The sequence below is a fragment of the Vidua macroura genome, chromosome 3 (assembly GCF_024509145.1).
Source record: "Vidua macroura isolate BioBank_ID:100142 chromosome 3, ASM2450914v1, whole genome shotgun sequence".
In the NCBI taxonomy this organism is placed as follows: domain Eukaryota; kingdom Metazoa; phylum Chordata; class Aves; order Passeriformes; family Viduidae; genus Vidua; species Vidua macroura.
The window spans coordinates 96,271,614-96,294,966 of NC_071573.1; the positions used below are offsets into that span (position 1 = coordinate 96,271,614).

General features: G+C 35.7%; 1 protein-coding gene across 1 annotated transcript in view; it reads left to right on the plus strand.

The window, feature by feature from the left end:
* Positions 1 to 23,122, plus strand: part of TPO (thyroid peroxidase) — a 35,937-nt gene extending 12,815 nt beyond the window's left edge. Inside the window, exons 6-13 of the mRNA XM_053973309.1 lie at positions 1,819 to 2,025; positions 7,569 to 8,084; positions 13,437 to 13,695; positions 14,227 to 14,397; positions 15,190 to 15,427; positions 18,959 to 19,167; positions 19,538 to 19,708; positions 22,962 to 23,122. Of these exons, the coding sequence (XP_053829284.1) occupies positions 1,819 to 2,025; positions 7,569 to 8,084; positions 13,437 to 13,695; positions 14,227 to 14,397; positions 15,190 to 15,427; positions 18,959 to 19,167; positions 19,538 to 19,708; positions 22,962 to 23,122 (1,932 nt within the window). The remainder of the gene's footprint in view (positions 1 to 1,818; positions 2,026 to 7,568; positions 8,085 to 13,436; positions 13,696 to 14,226; positions 14,398 to 15,189; positions 15,428 to 18,958; positions 19,168 to 19,537; positions 19,709 to 22,961) is intronic.
* The last annotated feature ends 231 nt before the right edge of the window (positions 23,123 to 23,353 follow it).

Genomic DNA, 23,353 nt, shown 5'->3' on the forward strand with positions numbered 1-23,353 from the left:
CTTCATTTTTCAGCCAGTCCAACTTACTGATCTGAGAAAGTATTGCAGTATTTATGGAGTTTGGCACCTCATATACTTAAAAAATAGCACACCTGCCATAGAGGGAAGTCTGAAAAAAGAACGTTTGCACAGAGGACTGGGAGAAAAATTCCCCAGGGCAGTGTACAATGATTTGGGCTGGATTTACAATTTGTGATTTGTCATCATTGCTTTGAAACCTGACTTTTAATGGACTCAAAGTCTTGTTATTTTAACCACTGTATGTTTAATATGGATAAGCAGGAGAATTTAGTGTTAATGTCACCTGCAACTCATGTTATTAATGAAATAACATTGTCTCCAAGTTGCACAATTTAGCACTCAGTGATGAAAACCTGACATTTACACAGGCAAATTTCCAGGAGATAGTACAAACTGCCTTTTTCTAGATTCACTAGGGTACATGCTTGTAAAGTAAAACACCCTTAAAAAAAGATTATATAACTGTACCAAATCTGATCATCAACATCTGACCATCAGCAAGGTTCTTTGCTTTGTTTTGGAGTAAGATAGGGTAAAACTAATGTCATAAATGTTTTTTCTCATTTACATAATTGTTCTTTTTTGGTACTTTTGGCTATCTAACTATATTCTTTCAAAAGTAATGGGAAAATATTGTGAAAGTGATAGATAAGTGTTACGATTACTATAAAGCAAAACAGTGATAAGCAAATTTTAATAATTTAAAAAAAAATATTTGTGGCCACCAAAGCTATTAAAATACTGATCTAAAGATTTGGATTCCTGATGAGCTGTAGGTAGCTTGCTTTTGACTATTTCAGCATAAATTCTGATGTTCCTAACAAGTCCCATGTTGCCTGTTGTCCTTACCAATTCTATTTAACTGAATCTGCCTTATACATTCATTACATAGCCCTTATATTTATTACAGGCTCTGTGAGTCGATTTTATGTGCTGCCCTTTCAGTTGCTTGACTTCCGAGGCAGCTGTTATTTGCCACGGAATATTTTGTAGCATGAGAGAGGACTCTGTAAACAATGATACCCTGAACATCTCCACAAACTGAGTGCTGATTTTGCCCTTATGGTTTTGCTTGGTTATTAATATAGGCAGGATATGTAGCATAGATGTTTCTATGTGCTCCTCCTGTATCTCTGAGCATCTGTATCTCTGTGCATCTTGCACAGAACTGTGTCAGAAATAATTTTTTTACTTCTCCTTGCTTGGGAAAAGGAAGCTGAACTTTCAGCTACCATGTGTTTGCAACCTACCTCATGCCCTGGGCTGTGTAAGCTCCTTTCATTTACATATGGAACAGCTCTGACTTTGAGTATCAACAGTGATTTGAGATTTCCCACCAAATCCTTTTGTTTAAGGAGGAGAAAACAGAATAAAGAGAAAGAAAACTTTTATACAGTCTAAAATAGATGTGTGGTTTTCAAAATCCTCTGGAAAGGAACAGATCAAAGATACACTGTTAACTGGCAAACATATAGAAAAGCTCTGATGAAACGTCCTTGAAACTGCTTGTGGGACCTTGGTCTCAGCTCCTGAACAGAAATAAGAACCTGGTAGAGGCTGGATTTTATATTGTTGTTGGGTTGGTAGGGTTTTTTTAGGTTTTTGGGGGGTTTTGTTTGTTTGTTTGGTTGGTTGGTTTGGTTTGGTTTTAGTCAAACCATTAGAAGCACTCTACAACATAAAGGTGGGGAGAGGGAAGATAGATTTTATCACTCTTCCCCCTACTTTGTAGTGTTTTATCACTTTGTGAGAAGTAAAAATTGTTTGACACTCAAGGTAAATTGGTTCTCTTCTCAGGTTCGTGAAGTGACCAGAAAAATTATTCATGCACCTAATGAGGCTGTTACTGAAGACAGACTGTATTCTGATATCATTATGGTATGGGGACAGTACATAGACCATGACATTGCATTCACACCCCAGAGCACAAGTAGAACTACCTTCCTAAGCGGGACGGAGTGCCAGATGACTTGCGAAAAACAAAATCCATGTTTTCCAATAAAGGTAAGATTCTAACTTAAATTCTTCAAGAGAAATTCCAGGCTCTAAACAGGTGAGTAAAGTCAAGAAATGTTAGAACACTGATAGAAAAATCAAAAACAGTACAACTATTAAATGAAACAGGTAGACATTTAATGGGTTTTTTTTGTAGAGATAATAAACTATAGTTAATGTACTTAATAAAAGCATCATTTTTTTTAACCTAAGGTTTATGTTTAAGAGAAACCTTACTGGTCTCTCCTAACATCATTGTTCTCATGCTTCAAGGTTTTGAGTTCCATTGGGGAATATAGCAAAGTAGTCATTTACATTTTCAGTCAGATAAAATGAAAGTATATCAATGTTACTCATTGAAAGCAAAGATACTTCTTCCAGTTAATGCAAACTTTCAAAGAAAGCTATCTTTTCAATGTATGTATAAAAATTATCTCCAGGGAGCTGCTGAAACCTACATACATCACATCTTTGCTTTGAGCAGATGGAAAACATGAGTTCAAAGCTTGTTAGAGGGCTAGAAGAAACACAAATAGGTATGAATTTAGGATACTGTATTCTTGATCACCTAATTTAAACCATGTTTTTGTTTCTCAAAGTACAGCCTGTCCAACTCAGGCTACAGGAAAGTCCCATGCCCATCACAGCCCTTGGTGATGTTCAAGTCAGAGCAACCTAAATTGCTTTACTTAGTGTTGGAGCTTGATTTTTGACCAGCTTGTCTATGTACTGCCATGTAGGGCTTCTATCAGAATAGAAAACCTTTTTTGCCTCAGCAAACTGTAGTTGATAAACATTCCACAGTCTCGTTTTGCTTTAAGTGCCTCATTCTTCTTTCATTAAATGTAGAGAAAAATATTTGGCTAACTGTAGAGAACCAAATCTTAAAAGGTATTTGTTAAAAGGTGGCTTGTCTTCATATAGTGGGAGAATTTAAATTTAAAATTTTTATGGTGGGAAGGTTAAGTGAAATTAAGGAATGCCTACAATTTGACCACAGGCAGGTAAATCTAGTCCCTCTCACCCTGGAGATATGGACTTTTGGAAGTCCAAAGTTTTGAAAGTTTGCAGACATATCTTGAGAGCATTCAGAAAGATTAGAGGCTTCTTAAAGAACCACATTCTTTCAGATAGTGAGCAACTGAGAGCACGGAGTAACCTGAATCAGCCACAACAGCCCTAATTACTAAGAGTAGGCTATAGTTCTGACAAAAATCCCTAGTTTGCTGTGTTTCAAATTTCCATCTGGGGCAAGAAATTGTTTTTTTCTGTTTATGTTTTTAAATAACAGTCTTAGAAATATTCCCAAAGTCTTACCAAGAGAGGCTAGGGTGGACACCCACTCCGTGACCAGCAGTGCTTTGTATGATGTGAAAATGGATCCATCTGAAATATATACCACAATATATTGATTCCCTATTTTAAAACAGTCTGTTTTCTGTATCTATAAAACTGCAAAAGTCTTCAAAAGTCGTTTGTTTTTACGATAAATTCTTTGAAATACCATGTCTAGTATTGATTTTTAAGTGCAAAACCCCCACATTTTTTTATTACTACATGGATTTTTTGATTGAGAGAAAACTCATACTGTTTCCTATAACTTGAATGGAATGTGGATCACAGGGACCACACTGGTCTAATCACCCTGGCTAATTCAAGCCTCGAAATCCCATCTATTTAAAAAAGGAGACAACATAAGGGATCTTTAAAAAAGACTCCAAGGCTAACATTATTCATGTGGTAGAGGCATTTAGTGCAGAGGATAAAAGGTCCACAGATTGTCATGGCATAGACTTGCAAGTACATCCTTCAGTGCTCTAAACAAGGCACAGACTTTGGATTTCTGTCTTGGAGCTGTGATGAGGTTCAGAGAGCATGTTTCAAGGATGCTCTTTAAGGTGAGTTATGTGACCATGTACTAAATCTATCACTGAGTATTTAATGTGTAGCTAAATCTAGCACTGAATGCGCCTCCTACTCTCCAGTGTAGCCCAGCAGGAGGATGGCTCAAGGCTACCTCCTTTGTAGCTGTGATTGGCCATGGTAGGGGACATACAAAGAAATTCAGTCAATACCCTGAAAGTATTAGACAAGTTTCCCAACTTGTGACCCCTTTACATGACTACAGTCCCATGAATTTTTCAGCTTCATTTTGTTATTAACCTGTTATTCATAGCTTTGATGGACAGATACAAATATGGTTGTTCTTTTAATTTTATTACATATGTTCAGTATTTTGTGACTTTTTTTTCTCAAAGACAGAGAACAGAATCTGTATTAAAAAAAAAGAAAAAAGAAAAAAGAAAAAAGAAAATATTTTAAAAAGAAAGGACTGTTGCAGTAGATGCAGTAAATAGTGTGATCAGAGGAACTAATTTTTGAACACTGAAACAAAATGCTACTCCCCTCTAGAACTAATATTCTTTCAGAATTATTAATTAAATAAATCTCCACATATTAAATATTTGGAAAACTGCCACAGTCAGTTTTATGCTTTCATTTTGTATATGAAGAAACTGTGGCTGGTTTCCAATGGCAGTGAAATCAATAGCATATTATACAACAACTTAGACATAGAGGTTGCAGTTTGCACTCTTGCTGTTCCTACAAAAACGGCACCCAAGGGAGAAGCCACCCACAGAAAAGGACAACTGTGCCTGCAACTGCACATCCTCTCTGGGGGTTTCAGCAGGGAGAGGAAGCTCCTGACTGCACAGATTAGGGAATCCATCCAGAAAATATTCAGAGTCAGTGCAATTCAATGAAGGATCAAAAGCTGCAATAGTGCATTGATATTAACAACAAGTGTCAGTAAATGATTCATAGGTTCCCATGAACTATTGTGATTTTCTGTTCTGGACATTTTTATAATAAATGCTATAGAATTTCTCTCAGCAATTCTCACATAGAGGCTGTAATTCCTGGTAGAGCCTGAACATTCTTTTCACTGTATATTTATGGGGTCGCCTAATGGGGGAAAAAAACCCTAAACCCACTAGCTTTAATTTACACTTATTTTATAACAGCTTGACATGCAGAACAGGGCTGTGGAGAAAACTTGTCATTTCTCAGATTATTTTTTCAGGTTAGGGCTGAGACATAAAGAAGCATTAGAAAGACTTTCATAAGAGAGCTACTGACTTTATTCAGTATTAATTACGTTACTGCCAACAAGATAGACATGACACATACAGTTAGCATGATGCAATCCAGAAAAGCTTACGGTTTTACCTGAGATAGAAAAAGGTGGAAAAGAAAAAGTCACAGAAAAAGTGAGGTGATTTGAAAAAGGTGACACATAACATGACAGGTTACTGTCTCAGCTACAAATAGATCAGTCATCTGCACTCAACAACTAGCAAAGTGAATCCCTGCTTTTTTCTTCTGTTTCAGAAGCAGCAGCTCGCTGTCAGATGGAATCATGGACTCTTCTCCAAGTTGCATGTCCACAAATAAGCATTAATATTTTCCTTTTCTTCAAACTTTCAGAGAACCTAAGCTAGGTTTTCTTTTAAATCCACAGGAAAAAAAAAAATATTTACAAGGTCATTTTCCACAGGATAAATTCACAATAAGAAAGATTTTTCTTTCACTCAAATAACAGTTTAGAGATTGTGATACACTTAAACAATTATTACCTTTCATTTTCCTTCACATAGAAGAATTTCACTGTAACCAGATTTGACCATGCATATATAATGACCATTTAAATTAACGTGCAGCTATACAGGAAAACTATTGTGGCCAATCATGGTTTTGTTGCAATTTTTTTCCCTTTAGAACTATGTGACACAAACAGAAAAGAATCACATGAATTTTAGTCATCCATTTTGAAAAAAAAAATGTTACTCACTACCCATTTCAGCAGAAAAAGGTCTCTTTTTTTCATTCAGATTATTTTTAATGTATTCCAACAATAATATAAGGAACCTCTATTTTACACATTCAGCTGCTGACTACAAACTACTAATCCTATGAAAAGGGAAAGGACAGCATTATGCAGCTCTGCCAGTCCCTTAATGTTCATTACTGCTGCTTTTCTCCACTGGGGACCAGAACAGATTGAATTGAAATTGCAGAGGCAGTTAACTAAAGATTATTCAGTATGAACTTCATTCAGTGTTGATATGTTTGCTGTGAGCCTTACTGTTTAACAGCATAAAGGCATCTCCTACATTCTTTTCTCAGTGATACCTGAATTCTTCCCAGAATATCTCCTGATGACTAGAAGCAGGAAATACTCAAACACATATAGAGCTGTGGCTGTCAAGTTCAGATATTTGTATTATGACATGAATTACCTGCTTACATTACCAGCTGAAGGGAAAAAGAAGCCACACTAATACCAAAAGTCTTAATAACAAATGCTAAATAGAAAACACAAGACAGAGAAATTACTGATTTCAAAAATCAGTGAAAGAAAATTACTTATTTTTTTCAAACATAACCTACTTTGATTTGCTAAAACCTAGGCAATGAAGAAATAATGGTAGAATTTCTTTACCAAACAAAATTAAACCATTTGTTGGTATCAATTCCTACTGACACAAGCTTTCAGTTTTAAGAAAATCTTACTTGGTATAATAAATGAGGTAACATTATTAGATAAAGTTAATTAATTTAATTCCAAAATTGCTTTGTTACTGTTAACCCGAATTTAATGACAGTTCTATCTTTGCAGACTGATCTCTGTATTATTAGAAAAATGAAGCAGAAAGTACATCACATATTCAGCATTCACTGTCTTCTGCCGAAGAGTTCTGAAAAATGAAAAGCAAGCAGACAGAATACAAATAAGGGTTAGCTCAGGTGTCTGTACAAAACATTTATTTTCTCTTAGTCAGATTTTTGAACCTCATTATTTGACCTCAGTGTCTCAACAATGTGGAGTTCAAACCAATAAAGGACTGGGCAATCTTTCATTTAGCCAAGCCTATGTGCAGCCTTTGCTTTTTATAAAGATGGTCAGAATTCAGTACTTGTAAGACAACTGTTAGAGCAAAATAATGTGGCAGAAGACTTGTGGGGGACTGGCGGAAAGTAGAATGAATATTTACATCTGTCCTTTTTACTTAGGAAGCTGGATTAGAATTCAGTATTGAACCAAAGATTTTAAGGTGTGCTGCTGAAGACACTGAAACTCCTCATTATGTTTTTATGCATACAGGTAAACCTGCTGTTTCAGTTGCTCTTCAGTAGAACAGAATTTGACCAGATGTTCACGTCTTCACTCTGAAACATTTTATGATGAATTTTGATTGTAAAGTCAGACTGATTTAGATGTAGATATATATACATCAATAGCTTATGAGAGAGTAAATGTTTTGGGGTTTTTTATCTTTGGTTTTTTATCTTTGGGGTTTTATATCTCTTTATATTCATCTTTTTCCTCCAATCTAAACAATCTATACATATTTAGAATATGTCACTCCAGTAGATGAGGTCTGAGCAATGAAAAACTGAGAGAGCAAAGGTCAATATTTAGACAAGACTCAATTCAGCATCCACAGTGGTTCTCCTCACCTCAGAAAATACCCTTATTTTGTATGCAGGTAACCGCCAATGATACATTATCTGCAGGGATGGATTGCCTGCCCTTCTACCGCTCCTCTCCTGCATGCGGCACTGGTGATCATGCTATTCTCTTTGGAAATATATCAGTGCTAAATACAAGACAACAGATCAATGGCTTAACTTCTTTCCTTGATGCCTCTACAGTCTATGGCAGTACCCCTGCTGTTGAAAACAAACTGAGGAATTTAACAAGCAAAGAAGGCCTTCTTAGAGTAAACTTAAAGTATTATGATAACCATCGGGAATACCTGCCTTTTACAGACCAGATCCCATCCCCTTGTGCACAGGACTCAAGTGCAAGTGGAGGTGAGAGGGTGGAATGTTTTCTGGCCGGGGACAGCCGCTCCAGCGAGGTCACATCCCTGGCTGCCATGCACACGCTGTGGCTGAGGGAGCACAACCGCCTGGCCCGAGCCCTCAAACGCATCAACAGCCACTGGAGCGCGGAGACCGTCTACCAAGAGACACGCAAAATTGTTGGTGCTCTGCATCAGGTTGGCTGCTTGTTTGCTTATCTACACATTGCAGTGAATATCGCAGAACAGAATTCAGAAAGCTTCAAATATGCTTCTGTGAGGGGCTTTTGAGATCACGTTACCCTTTCTTTACCACCTGTTTCCATGCTTCAAAATATGGCATATTTAAAGTTTGTTTTGCTTTCCACTTTCCCGAATGCATTATCCCGCTGCTTAGTTTGTCTAGGCAACTTAGTGCTCTGATTTTCATGGCAGTTTCTATTCAGATACATATTTTCTCCAATGTCTGTTTTGTCTATAAAAGAGGCCTTTTCAGATATTTTTTTTTTCTTGGTAAGGGAAATTATTTAAAAGTAATGTATGTCTCTATATATAATATACAAAATGTTTACTTTCTCACAGGTATATAATAAATAATAAATCCCCTGTGTAAAAATGCCTGTGAAGTTCTCAATGAAGTAGTAATGCACAAACATCAGGGGCTACTGTTGACAGGAGATAGCAGTAGAAATAAGAGTGGGAAAATATAGAAGAGTCCATAAGGATGTTTATAGTACACATTTTTTCTGACTTTTACAATTTATTTTTTTTCAGTACCAAAGGAGACTTTTTTGAAGATAAAATGGGGAAGGATGCAATAAAACTTCACTTTTCTGATAAAACACTTTTCCTTCCTTCTGCCACAATTTTTAGACAGTGGAATAGAATATGAAGCATGTTTCCTTTAAGAAACCACCTACATTATCTACTGCATTGTTATGTGCACTCAAAGCCATATAGCTTAAGAGAAGTAACATATCACTTAATTGTATTTAGTCAGTTCTTTTGAAATGTTTGGCTTTTTGTTTGCTTTAACCAAGTCAGCTCCTCTGCCATAAATATGCCATTTTCTTTAGAAGAATTGACAAGTCAGAATAGTTTTTAATACGCATTAGAAGAAAAGTGGAAGTCCAAAAGCAGGCCTCTGTGCACTCATACCCTTCTGGTTTGCATCCACAAACATTACGGCCTGAAAGAAACAGCTTTGTGCAAAGCAATGCGCTGCATGGATCAGCACTGCTCATTATCTCTGCTGGTATCACAGACTAATGAGATTTGCCTGTGGCTCATTAGAAATGTGTTTGAGTTATATCTAGCTGGTTTAGAGACATTCATTCAGGACAGATAATTGGAGTATCTCTATTAGTGTGGTATGTTAACTGGCACACTAATGACAGCTCTGGTTGAATTTGCTTGAGATTTCCACTATCAAGTATTTTTTCAGTTGCTAGACATTTCTAAAATTCTCTTTTTTTGGAAGGAATACTTTCAAGCATAAGTCTTGCCTGTGGGTGTGTAATTATAGAGAATTGAACAAGAAACCTTTTCTTCTTTCTAAGATAAAGATGATGAAAAAAAAAATCTCTATTTAGACCACACTTTTCTTCCTGGATGTTTTTTGGCACCATAAATATCTCTAGTGACAAGTATTTGATAATAGAAACTTCACAAAGTTACTAAACATAATAATTGTCTGTTGATATCCTGCACAAAACAGATTCTTTTTTTGCTGCATTATACAGTTTCATTGTAGTAACTGTCCTTTCTATTTCATAGGAATGACACATGACCTCATTGTCATTTAATATCTGAAGAAAAAATGTTCAGTTATGCAACTGCTAATCTTAACATTACTATCTCATACATAAGAAGTTTGCACACACCTATGCTGCTCTTTCTGGAGACAGTTTCCCCTGATGTGCCATTTGGATTTTAAAAGATGGATTATTTGGCACTAGTCAGATGTAGCAGGACTTCTGCAGATCAATCTGAATCCAATTCTCTTTGAATTATTACAGTACCAGGGAACCATCTCTGAACGAATACAGTTGCTCCCGCTTGATCGCAATTTTAGGTCACAACTGCCTTTAGTTTTCAGTGTACATGTAGGTGTTTATTTCACTTCCTTCTACATCTACTTGTGTTCTCTGAGCATCTTGCATGGTCCAAGGCATGGGTTGAAAGTGGGTAACTTCTGAGACTTACATACATTAACTACTTGGATGAAAGTTGTTTGTGAAATTAGATGATTAAATAGCTCCTCTCAGAATATGAAATAATAAAGAATAAATAGATAAACAATATATATTATAAAATAGTATGTCTTGAATAATGTCAGAAGTCATGTTTATGAAGTGTATAGTTTAGACTATTAACAAAACTATAATAATGTGTTCATTTTTTATTAAAAATTGAACTCTTGAGAAATCACCTTTTACCCAAAAGTTTAGGACTTCAACATCATCTTCATCATCTGTAAATCCTTTAGTATTTTCAGTGAGAACTGCATACTACCCATGCATAGCACTTTAATGAATTAAATATCATTGCTGTATTTGACAGTTTTCTATTATTTCTGCAATCTTTTCCAAGTGTTGAAGCTTCATTTAATTGGCACTACACTATCTCAGTGAGCTACTATTCCTCTGTAGTTACAGCTGGCCAATGGCAATGACAAGACACACTTTTGGCCTTACTTATCCTTATGGTAGTTCACATATTTTTATATTCTCTCTTCCAATCTTTTTTTGTTTTCCTGTTCCAACCATTGTGCCCCACTTTGGGGTATACTTGTAAAGGCTTTTGCAACGAAAGTCTCCTGAACCCTATGAAAAGTGATAAGAATTTCTGGATCTTTTGCATCTAATTGATAATAATGTTTAGCTGTAATTCTGCCTTCTGAATGAGAAGAGTGCTGCCTTTAACAGTAACATCCTGTCTGACTTGCAGTATTCTAGTGTTTAGATGTCAGGATTCAGTTAATTTTTCTGTAAACAGTGCACATGGAATTCATGATATGATGCAAAATTTACACAAAGCCTTTTCAGACACTCAGATGCTGTTTCCATCTGGATACTTACCAAATGATTGGTGGAATTGCTAAGTGTTGTATTTTCTCTGATATGACTAAATGAATAGCATTTAAATTATCTTAATTTCTCAGTTAATATATGGTTATATAGATTAAAAAGATCAAACACCGAGCATATGGGCCTCTGTTTAAAACACAATGCTCATTTGTCATAATTTTCCACCAAATTAAACTGTTGGAACAATGACTGCCATGAGATAGTAGAAATATTGATGTTACTGATTAAAATTGTTTTATTCGTGAGGCTTCTGCAGAGCTTGGATGTGATGCTGTGAGGTGATGAATGTAGCCTAAGAGGAGCTTGGATTACCACTAATCTCATAAATGTCACAAAGAGTTGAGACCACACAGTACCTTGCAGGTTCAGACTCAGGATATCCACATACATTCCTTATGCTCCCCCAAACACCCAAAAGTTAACTTTTTGTTAACAAATAGACTCAGAGTAAGCCAGAAATTAAGGAGCCATTCATTATACTAGTTTGTGATTTCTTTCTCCTATAGTCACTTTCTATCTGATTTTATTGACATATTTTGCAACAAGAACATTCCTTTGTTTCCACAAGAGAATCTCATTTATTGAAGGAATACTCTACTGAAAGAAAGTACTGTTCTTATCTATGAAAGCAAATAAACATTTTATATCATTATCTGAGAGAAGGGACTGCATGCAAAAGAGTTTTAACAAAAATAATTTTGATGCTTGTCAGCTGTTAACATCTTCTTTAAGATTTATATATGTGTCAGTTGTAAGAACCTGTAGTGAGCCTCTCCTTGACTTCACACAGACAAATTTGGCCATGTCCAGAGACTACAGAAATGCTAGATACTATTTCAGATGTGGTTCTTTGGCAGATTCCAGTTGCAGTATTGTATTCTTCTGTATTAGAAATTAGCCTGTATTGTCTAAAACTCATTTCTGTTTGATGGAGCCTCATTTAGCCTTTGGAAGTTTCCATCAAACAGATGTCTCTCCTAGTGGAGGGTAGGCAGGCATAAGACCCCTTTTTACCCTTAGCCTTTTAATTTTTATGTCTTGAAATGGCAACCCCTCTTTCCCTATCAAGGAAATTACAAATGCAGGTGTTGCCTCTGGAGCAAATGAAAAATCTGAGTTGCCCTTTCCTTCAGGGAGTCTGGCCTTCCTGAGCAGCTTAGCTTGGGATTTCATTTTAAATGAGCCAAAAAATTAGTCATGCCAGGATTTTTGTATCCATGACTAACCTACTCCTCCATAAGGTCTTTGATTGTAAAAACTATATTTAAAATTAGAACTGCTGGCTTGCAAAACCTTTGTGAATAAAGCAAAAGATTAGCTTTTCAAATGACAGTGTCAGTATTAATTTCTTGCAATAATTTCAATTGTTTCATATGCTGCATTAAAGGAGCTGTAAAAGGGATTCTAACATATTGTCTTTCATATATTTTGTTCACTGCACAACCTAACCTGAAAACCTAAACCTCTACTTTCTGAGAAAACGAATCGAATTGTGGAAAGGTTTGCTTGTCTGTACTAAAAGATAAAAAAAAAAAAAAAAACAAAAAGATAAAAAGACACAAGTTTTTTATAAGGTCATTTTATGCCAGCTAGTTTTTTCAATATGCACTATATCAATTTCAAAGTACATTTGTCTGTATATTTATTGCATATTATATTGAATCTGTGAGGTATTTTATTGAGTTCATTATGCTTCATATTTATGTCATATTGCTTTATTGAGTTCAGCATAATCTTTAACCTATAATGCATTTTCATTTTATTTGGTACATTAGAATATTTTCCCCTCTTTCCTTTTGTCATGATTACTCATATACTTTTCCAGGCCACTATAATACTGTTACATGATAAAAGCATTTGACAGAAGGTGTTTATCAGCCTTTCATTTTTGAAGTGTATTTTTTAGAAGTCTATAAATTTATTTGAGTTTAGTAAAAATGTCTACAAGGGGATTTTGGGCACCAGTATTTTAAAGCCTCATCATTTCAAATAAAAATAAAAGAGGATTTGTGTCACAAATGTATGTCTGAAAATAGTATCTATTCACATTAGAAAGCATTCTTGAAAGATATTATAGTGTTTCTTGCTTTCATTGCCATTTTTAAGGCCATTATAATTTACCTTTTTAATCTCAACACACCTCCTGTGAGCTGGATTACCCCTGTGGTTTGTAAGTGAGCAGCACTAGTAATCTCTGCTCAGGAGGCTTTGGTCTAGCATCTATGGTAAGACCTAACAGGGCCTGGCTGTTGCACTGTGCTGATCTGTACCGCTGATTCTCTCCGGTCATTTGTCCCCTTGCTGCAAAAATAAGACTGATCCTGTTTTCCAGGTAATACTGCCCTTACTTATGCCAAATGCTCGGGCAGAGATGAATGAAGAAAAAAGCATTCAGCACCTGGGATTCATTACTATTCATCTATAGAAAAGCTGAAATTTGTTTCTTTTTCTTTTCTTTCAGATTATTACCTTAAGAGATTACATTCCCAAAATCATTGGTCCAGATGCTTTTAATCTGTATATTGGCCTTTATACAGGTTATGATCCCACAATGAATCCTACAGTTTCCAATGTATTTTCAACAGCTGCTTTTCGTTTTGGTCATGCAACAATCCAACCAATAGTAAGGCGATTGAATGCACAGTATTTAGATGATCCTGAACTCCCAAATCTTTATTTGCATCAAGTTTTCTTTAGTCCTTGGAGGCTCATTAAAGAAGGTATGATCTTATTTAAACTGCTTCTGTTGCTTTTTGCTCTTTTCTTCCTCAGAATACTGTAACTTTTTTCAAAGTTACTTATCCTGAATTAGGAATGGGAGCATTTATTTTATTTATTTATTTATTTAATGAAATTATTTAAGTTGTTGATTGGAATCCAGAGCACTAAAAAGAACTTGAATTATTATTCTCAATTAAATAGTTGACTGAATTGGAAAAACATTACTCTCCAGATTAAACCAGTCTGGTACATTAGCAATAGAAGGATGAATGATGATGAAGACATTTCCGAGATTTTTTGTGTATAAATTTATTAACAGGTTGCAAGTTCTTTTATACCTGAAGAAGATGGAGCTCTTTCATACCACTATTACTTTTACTTTAAACTAAAGAAGATTTTTGCATGTGCTTGAATGTAAAAACCTGTGTGGACAATGTGTTCAAAACATAGAAACATATGTGTTCACATTTGTTATGAGAGTTATAACAATTTACGAATATGCTATAATATCATCTTTTTTATTTTTAAAGGAGGCTTGGATCCTTTAATAAGGGGTCTTCTAGCACATCCAGCAAAACTGCAGGTACAAGATCAACTGCTGAACGAGGAGTTAACAGAAAAGTTGTTTGTCTTGTCCAATAATGGTTCACTTGATTTATCGTCATTGAATTTACAACGTGGCCGTGATCATGGACTCCCAGGTCTATTGATTTTTCTTGATTTTTTTCTTCCACCTCGTAACTGAAGTATAACTGCTTATATTTGGGATGCAATCATGAGCTTTTAAATAATAGCTTTGGTAATCTGAAACATCACTTAAGTCTCTTTTAAAATGTACATTACTAATATTCTTAACTTTGATGGAAAGTATTAGACAAGTTTTTGAGATTAAAATAATCTGGTAAATCTGGAATCTAGAAGAACAGTAGTGAGTGGATCTGGGTGTGCTCAGTGTAAGTACCTGAGGCTTGTTTTTGCTGGAACCAACTTTGAGAAGTGGGGCTTTCTGCCTAAAACATCCACTTCCCATCAGCAGGCTGTCCCCAGCCTCTGGGTTAGGTCAATTTAGGCACAGCCTCACTGGCTCCACCAACCACAGAAGGTGTTGACAGATGTTTCCAGGAGTGGTGTAGATGGCTTACTTAGGCACACTCTGCATTTTAGGAAATATTATATGTTTGTCACTGTTTTTTGCATTAGATTTTTTTAGTCCAGACAGCCCAGGGTAAGATTGAACTAACAGTCACTGACTTAATAGTCCATCAGGCCATGGATATACCTGCTTAGAGGAAGACTGCTGGAGGTTAGTTCAGATCCTGCCATAATTTCTCTGATAAATTTAACCAATAATAGTAGACCTTTTTTATACATAACTGTCTATGACTATGATCAAGGCTGTCAAAATCCAGTCTTTCTAAATTTTAGAATTTTAAAATTTCATATATCCTGCCTAACAGACAAATCTAATCTTCCTTTAAACATCATATTTGCAGGTTATAATGAATGGCGAGAATTCTGCGGTTTACCAAAACTGGAAACTCACACTGACCTGAATACAGTAATAACCAATCCCAATGTCACTGAAAAAATCATGGAATTGTACAATAATCCTAACAATATTGATGTTTGGCTTGGTGGTCTCATGGAAGACTTTCTCCCAGGTGCTAGAACTGGTCCCCTGTTTGCATGTATAATTGGAAAGCAAATGAAAGCACTAAGGGATGGTGACCGGTGAGTTTATTATGAGTCAAATCATGTGTAGAAACACAGCAGCAATGGAGATTTTACAGCCACTTATGTTTCAAACAAATCATTCTCTACCCCCTGCACATTTTTGTCTTAGCTCCTTCAGTTTTGTTGGGTGAGCTTTTGATTATTCTTCTTTGGTTCATATGTAGTGTCAATTCCAGATGACATGGAATTTGTTTCTATGGTACTGAGGTGTCCAGCTGTGCACTCCTGCTGAAAATGCAAGGTGCCACCAGAAGTTAATTGTGGCAGGGGCCAGTAACTTCTGCATGGATTAATATAGTACTGTGCAGGCTTTATTCCCCCTGAGGGCTGCACTGGGCTCAGGAGCTGGAAGAACCTCAATATTTTTCTTTGGCAACTGCAGCAAAGTCAGAAGGGATAGAAAAAAGCTGTAATTCAGGCTTCATAGAGAGGATAATAAAAACACCACATATTTGGTCTTATGTGAATTGGGACTGCAGAATGTTCCCAGAGTTGCCTCACTGGACTCAGCATAGAATGTCAGTTCAACCAACCCTGCACAAGTGTCACCAGGATCTTGTGCCAGTACAACCCTTCATACCAGAAAAGCAAGAGAAATGCAGCTTTAGGCCACAATGGGGTACAAGAAGCTGTTTATATCTTGCTTCTGCTCATGAAGCAATTATAAAACCAAACTTTACTTCTGTCATATACTTGTGGCAGTAATTTTGGCTCTTATGAGACAAACTAATTTAAAACTGCTCACACCATGCTAGCAGGGGTGTTTTAAGTACATCTGGTCCTTACAATGACCTTTAAGCTCTTCTTAAAAATCACTGTTGTGGAAAGTAACCAGTATGGAAATAATCATCCAAGGCAGAATTTAAATCTGATCTTTAAAGAATGTTAATTAATTAGCTCACAAGAAAAAACAATGCTAATCATAAAGGTGATATTTTATTTGCAGAAACTGCATAGACAACACACATTCTACTCAGCTGTGTTAAAAACATGGTTGAAAGTCTTCTTTCATAGGCATACTTGTCCCTATCTGAGGAAGGCGTATCTATGGAGGTCTTTTCAGCCTCCTTTCTATTATTCAGTACCTTACACTATTACTTAACATTCAGTGTCTTATAATGCTACTTGCATTTAATAAACATAAGCATAATTTAATACATTAACTCCAAATTGAGGAAAAGAGAGTTCTAATAATGAAAGAATTCCCCAGGTTTCTGCCACAAAGTTTGTGGCAGTTAACTTAAATGTGAAATGGTATTCTGTCATTAATTACAAAGAAACCACCTAAGAGAAGTTAGAAGTATGTAACAACATGTTATGGTTGTCATATAACAAGAATGGAAAAGTCTAACACATTGCAGTGTCTGGTCAGCTAGAGTGTTGGGTGTTATCTGCAACTGCACCAGCGACACTATATATACCAGATACTCCAATTGGCAGGTCTGTACACAGGGATTTAAAAATAATTCTTCTAATGTACTCTTTAAGTTCAAAAATCCAGACTACCTGGAATTGTCATCTGACTGAATTCTGAATTCTGATAGCCCTAAAAACCTTTTTTTCAGTAATTTGACAAAAAATAAAAGGTTTTCTTCTTCCTATCTCCTAAACTCAAGCACTGTCTTAACCACATCACCTGAAACAAATTGTTTCTGATCCATCACCCTTCTTCCTCCTCTTCCTTCTCTGAATATTTTTGCAATCTCAGGATTTGAAAGATTTGGGCAAAAATTCTGAAGTTTTGACATACTTTGCATAGGGATTTCGTCACCTGATGCAGATTGAGTGAAGTAAACCAAAATGTTTGTTAAAGTAAACATCTATCTGTTGGGTAGATTTAAAAAATTGTTTTTAATTTAGGCTGTAGATAAAACTGAATTTTGTTATGAAAGTAGAATAGGTTAAAATGCACGTGAAAGGGGACATGACAAGTGTAGGAGAACTGAGTGGAGAAGTCTTTGATGGCTTTGGTTCTGGGAAGGGGCCTTGGAATCATCAGTGAGGTTTCAGGAATTTAGGAACAGTGGCAGGTGCGGTGTAGGATTGAAGGCTCCTTTCTTTTTTTCTCCTTCCAGCCCCTCTATCTCTCCTGCATTTCAGTGCTGCTGAGGTGTGGGATATTCGCTCCACCCCAGGTTCTGTACATTGCCTTCTCCTTCAATGTAGGCAAAGTGGGATGAGTTTTTTAACAAATCAGGCTTCTGAAGGTAACTATTGGCCTACAGATAAATCCAGTTTTCCAAAATCTCACATGCACTTATTTGGCAGGTATGCTCCTGTTGGCAGCAGGATCCGATTTGCCCTCAAAAGCCACCCTAGGGCACACTGGCCACAGTCTTCATCCTCTCCAGAACACAAACACAATTATCAGACTTCCCATTTGTATGGTACCTTTACAGGCAGCTCATAAAAATCTTTAAATGCTGCACACGTGCCAAGTTTGCATAGAGTCCACAGTCAATATTGCTGTTCTGTTCTAATCAGGAAAATGTAAACACAAACTCACAGACTTTCTAGAAACCTCAGCCATATGCCCCCTGTATTATGGATCATAAGTCCTGTGTTAAACCTGAGGTCAGTTTGTACAGTGTGATCACTCCCATACTCTACTGCTGATTATCCTCAGGCATGTTACCACCAATCCTGCCTAGTGTTTGGGAAAATCCTAACTGGCCTGGCCTGAGTACCACAGGGAACTAAGCAGTGTAGAAGTGCTTATCATTGTTTAATGTACTAATAGAGATGTTAAATCAAACTCTCCAGAAGTATTTTTGCTATTAATGACATGTCCTTATATACAAAATGTTTGTCTTTCCTTTTCTCCCCAGTGTTTTCTTTCCTTTTACCTTTTAATGTATATGTATATGTATATGTATATGTATATGTATATGTATATGTATATGTATATGCATAAATATATTTTTTTTATAATGTCACCATTTAATAGATATACCCTTGTAGCACCAACTGGTTCCTCTCTTCTGACACCATATTCCTGATCTGACGAAAATAAGCAGGTCTTTTCTGTTCCAGACAGTCCTCTTACCATACTTTTTGTATGATTAAAAACATAATTACTGTCCAACCATTCAGTAAGGGCAAGCAGAATTCAAAAGCTTTGGTATGGGAAAAATCTATTATGGTTACTCCTCTAATTCTTCTGTAATTTATGCTTTAAACAATTTATGAATGAACAGAACATATTAGTGTGCATAGGAGTAAGGATCCAGTCCAATCAAATCTGTCTCAAGTTTTGGTCTCAGGATTGTAACTTTTTTTTGTGGACCTGTTTAATCAATGAAAAGCAATTCTGCTGGATTTAACACGTGACCTGAGTACCTCAGACTCACACTAGCCTTTTTATGACTGGTTCTGTATGGTCATGGTGTTTACTCTTACTATTGTTATGTTCACCTATTTTTGTTGTAATTCTTATTTTTGGTCTTTTATATAAGGTACTATGAATGTAAGAATAACCAGCTCTTTGAATTTGATCTTTTCAAAAAAAGTTTCTATCATTCTTTCCAGATTTTGGTGGGAAAATGATGATGTTTTCACAGAAGCTCAAAAGCATGAACTCAAAAAACATTCACTGTCCCGCGTTATTTGTGACAACACAGGAATTTCTGAAGTGCCAGCAGATGCCTTTCAACTTGGAAAGTTTCCACAGGATTTTAAGCATTGTAGCAATATACCTGGGATGAATTTAGAAGCTTGGCAAGAATTTTATCAGGAAGGTACTCTGTAGTTACCAATCTTTTTGAAAGGGAAGGGAGGGGAGGGGAGGGAAGAGGAGGGGAGGGGACAGTAATGAGCAGTAGTGAGCTCTGGACTTGATCCAACAAGTCCATGTGCTGCTTATGTTGTATTGCTAGTTTTGTGAGGATTACAAGTCAAACCTGTAGTATTCCATGTAAATTATTTTCCAGAAATGAACAATTAAAGTCTTGATCACCTTAAAACGTGAAAATTTTCACTGAAGTTAATGTTTATAGCAGTAATGGAGAATACCTTCCATTTGCAAGTATAAGGGAGTGTTGTAGTTTCACATGGGATGTCAAACTTTTAATGTTTTAAAAGCCTGTAACACAGACTTTCTATTTGTAGATGAACTATGTGGAACACCAAAGAGTGTAGAAAATGGTGATTTTGTGTACTGCTCAGAATCTGGAAAATTTACAGTGACTTACACATGTCACTATGGATTTCAGTTACAAGGAGAGGAACAATTAACCTGCACAAGCAAAGGATGGAACTTTGAGGCTCCAGTTTGTACAGGTATCGTATCTATTATTATTATTATTGCTGTTGTTACTATTAATATTATTATTGTTATTATTAATTTCTGAATTTTCTAACAGCTAAAGTCCACCATAGCTCATCAGATGTGAATTCACACCTATGCTTCCTTGTAGTTAGCATCCTGGGCTAATATATATAATAATACAAAAATGTGAAACTCTCTCCAGAATTACTATCTCAGTAATCTAATTCTACGCATCCTGATTCCGCAATCAAGTTGATGATGGGAAAATGGCACTAAAAATTTCCCAATTAAGCAAAAATCAAGGCTATTAACAGCCAGTGGGAGGGAAGGGAAGGAGAAAGGGAGGAAAAAGATAGCAAATCAGAATTATACATTGCTTCCTCCTACCTTGAACATAACAGCATGACAGAGTGTTGTCATTTTCCTGGCATTGTTTCAATGGATGCTCTAGATAAAAATTGAACTCTGCACCACTAGGTCATGTGTCATCCTAATAATTTTAGTAAAAGTGAAATAAAAACATTCTGTGAAGTCAATAAGTGAAATTAAGGAAACTAATAATCACTTTAGGTCCAACCTCCCTCTCCCAAATATCTGCAAAAAGATTTGCCAGAAGTTAATTACTTCTGCAGATACAAAAGTAGAGCAGGTGAAAAATCAGCAAAAAGACATTTCTGGCACATTTTCACAGGAACGCTTTTCTGTTATTTTAATAGTTCTTTCATCTTCTCTTTTCTTTTTGCCTTTTACTGTTTAGTAGAATATGTTAGAAAGAGAATGTGGCAAATATTTCAAGACTTTCACTCTTCATGCTATGAAGAATGAATTCTCTCTGTTCACATTTGAAATGTGTGTGTTTATAATGGGGTGGGGTGTACACGTATATATGTATATATGTATATATGTATGTGTGTGTATATTCACACTCCTCTACTTTATAAGAACATGAGAGAAAACTAAACCCAAAAAGGCTGTATTTCAGAATATATTATGGATGGTGGTATAATAATTTGAGTGAAAGTGCTGCAGCTCATCCACAATAAAGTCTGCTTATCGGTATTTCTGTGATAGTGGAATAGAAAGCTCTTCATTCTAATTGTATACCTGGTATGGAAAAAGTCAAATGAAATTTGCAGCTCTTTCCTTTATTCACATCCTATTTATCCACTGAATTCCTCCCACATAAATACCATATAGAGAAATAAAGCTGTTAAATGAATTATAATAGAACCTTTTCAATAGATTAATGTTCTGGCAGTGAATGGAATAAATAAGTTAAATGAGTGAATCATTCCTTGTCCTAGTTTCTTTTAATATGTTCAGTAATGTAAACAAAAGACTGTATATCTGCTATAGGAAAACAAGCTGCTGCATATATTAAAAAAGCAATGCCTTTATTAAAGGAAAACCATCAAAACCCACTTATGCAGATGCTACTTGAGTTTTACAGTAGAAAGCACTTTGTTCCACGCATGTCTGTGCAATATGTTCCCATTCTTTTAAATATTCAGCAAATTAGGGATAAATCAAGCAATATAATGAGGAGGATAGAGCTTAGCATTTCTGCAGATGGTTTCAAAATTATATGCTGCTCTAGAAAAGACAGAGTGGCTTGCTGGCAAAAGCATAGATTCTGAGAGCTGTTAATTCCCGCTTACTAACTTGGGCTTTGACTGAAATAATTTCTATGGATTCAGGAAGTCATTTAGTGCTAGAATATGCTACCTTCCTTTATATTAAGTGATGTCACACTCCTGATAGATAACTATTTTGATTTAGTAAACTACTGCTCTCTGAGTAGCAGGGTAGACTGGTCAGATCTGACATGCACTATTTAGTGATGAAGAAGAATTAGCTACTTAGCAGACAGCATGACTATGGATCTGCAGAAGTGGAAGCAGCACATTTGAATTACAGTGCAGGCAAAGGTGCAGGTTTTCTTTCCTGGATGATGATTAAGCCATGAACATTAACTCAAAATGTAGTTTTGAAGGGAGTAAGACTCAGAAATCTTCATCCTGAACAAGAGATTATTTTCCTACTTCAAAGAAGTGTTATGAAAGCTATTGTTTCTTAAGAGTTCTGAAGTTTTAGATTTTTCCTGCATGTTAGTCTTTTGACTGTCTTAGTTGATAACTATCTTTGGTCACAGCTACTTTTTTTACTAAAATTTGAGAGAATCAGGCTGATCCTATTTCCAGTGATGGAAAGTGGTGTCAGTGACAGTGCTAAACTAAGTCAGTAAATACAGGTCAGTTTCCAATACTGATTGAAAATTTCTACTTATATTGAAGCAGCAGATCAAACATTGTGTTAGAGAAGGAAAGGAATAAAACCAAAAAGAGAAGACACTGAAGACTTGACTAGTTGTCCACATATGGGTTTGCAGTGCTTCACAGGACCATTGGTCAGAGACATTAAACAAGATGTCAGATATACAGGACCAATTGGAAAGTACCTAAAATAACACTAGACACCTACTTTTAGTCAACTGAATTCAGTCATGCAAGTAAATATTACATAGAAAGAAGAAAGGTGCAAAAATATGAAAAGACCCCTTCCTTTCCCTCACTGAGTACTTTCTCTTCTGCACTGCTGTTTCCCATTTCATCACATAACCAGAAAGTGAGAGTGAAAGATCTTGAAAGGCCTCAAGAGCAATATGTGTATATACATTTTCCAATAGATAATTGTTCATCTGCTCAACATTCTCCCAGGATACTGTCATTTTACAGAATTTACATAGCATCTAGAAACAACCATTCTTGCAGTGATATCACAAATTATGGTTATAAATTTTGTAACCTAAGCTAACCTGAAAATTTGATTCCTCAAAATCATACCTAGAAGTGTACAGAACTGTGTCTGCATTATTATTTTCATTATCTCTATAGAGCACAGGATGAAAACATTTATAAAGGAAGTAAAATCTTAGGACATAAACACATGCAAGAAGAACTCTCAAGTTTAGGATTTGCATTTTTGAAAATCCAGCCAATTTCCATTTGTAGCTTTTGGAGGACTATGAAAGCAACATTTTTTTTCATAATTTCCAGCTTTAAAACAAACAAACAAAAAAGCAAAACAAAACAACCCCCTACATTGTCCTTTAAACAGTAACAATAAAGATTTTTATCATTATCAGTCTCATTGAAAGGGTACAATGCTTTTCATTTATAAATCCTTGTAAAAAGTGTCTATGAGAAATTAGTAATCCCTTTGTAATTTGTAATTATTATTGATCACTGTGTACTCATTTTGCAGACATCAATGAATGTGAAAATGAAATTAATCCACCATGCCATCCTTCTGCTATATGCATTAACACTAAGGGCAGCTACAAATGTCTCCACACTGATCCCTACAAGCTGGCAGAAGATGGAAGAACGTGCATTGGTAATGGTTGTGAACCTAGTGCCCATTAAAATGTTCTCTGTTCCACTTTACAATGCTGTAAAAATTCAACAAATTACGTTTTATTGAAGAGCTGTTAACATATGTGGAAAATCTCTACACAACCATGGGCATAAAGATACAGAGAGATTCTGTAAATGAAGGTGTTTAATAAATAATTCTGATACATAAATAAGCTTTTAATTTCCATTTGTATTGCATATAAACCACTAAGTATTTCCTGACAGTGCATATGAGGAGGG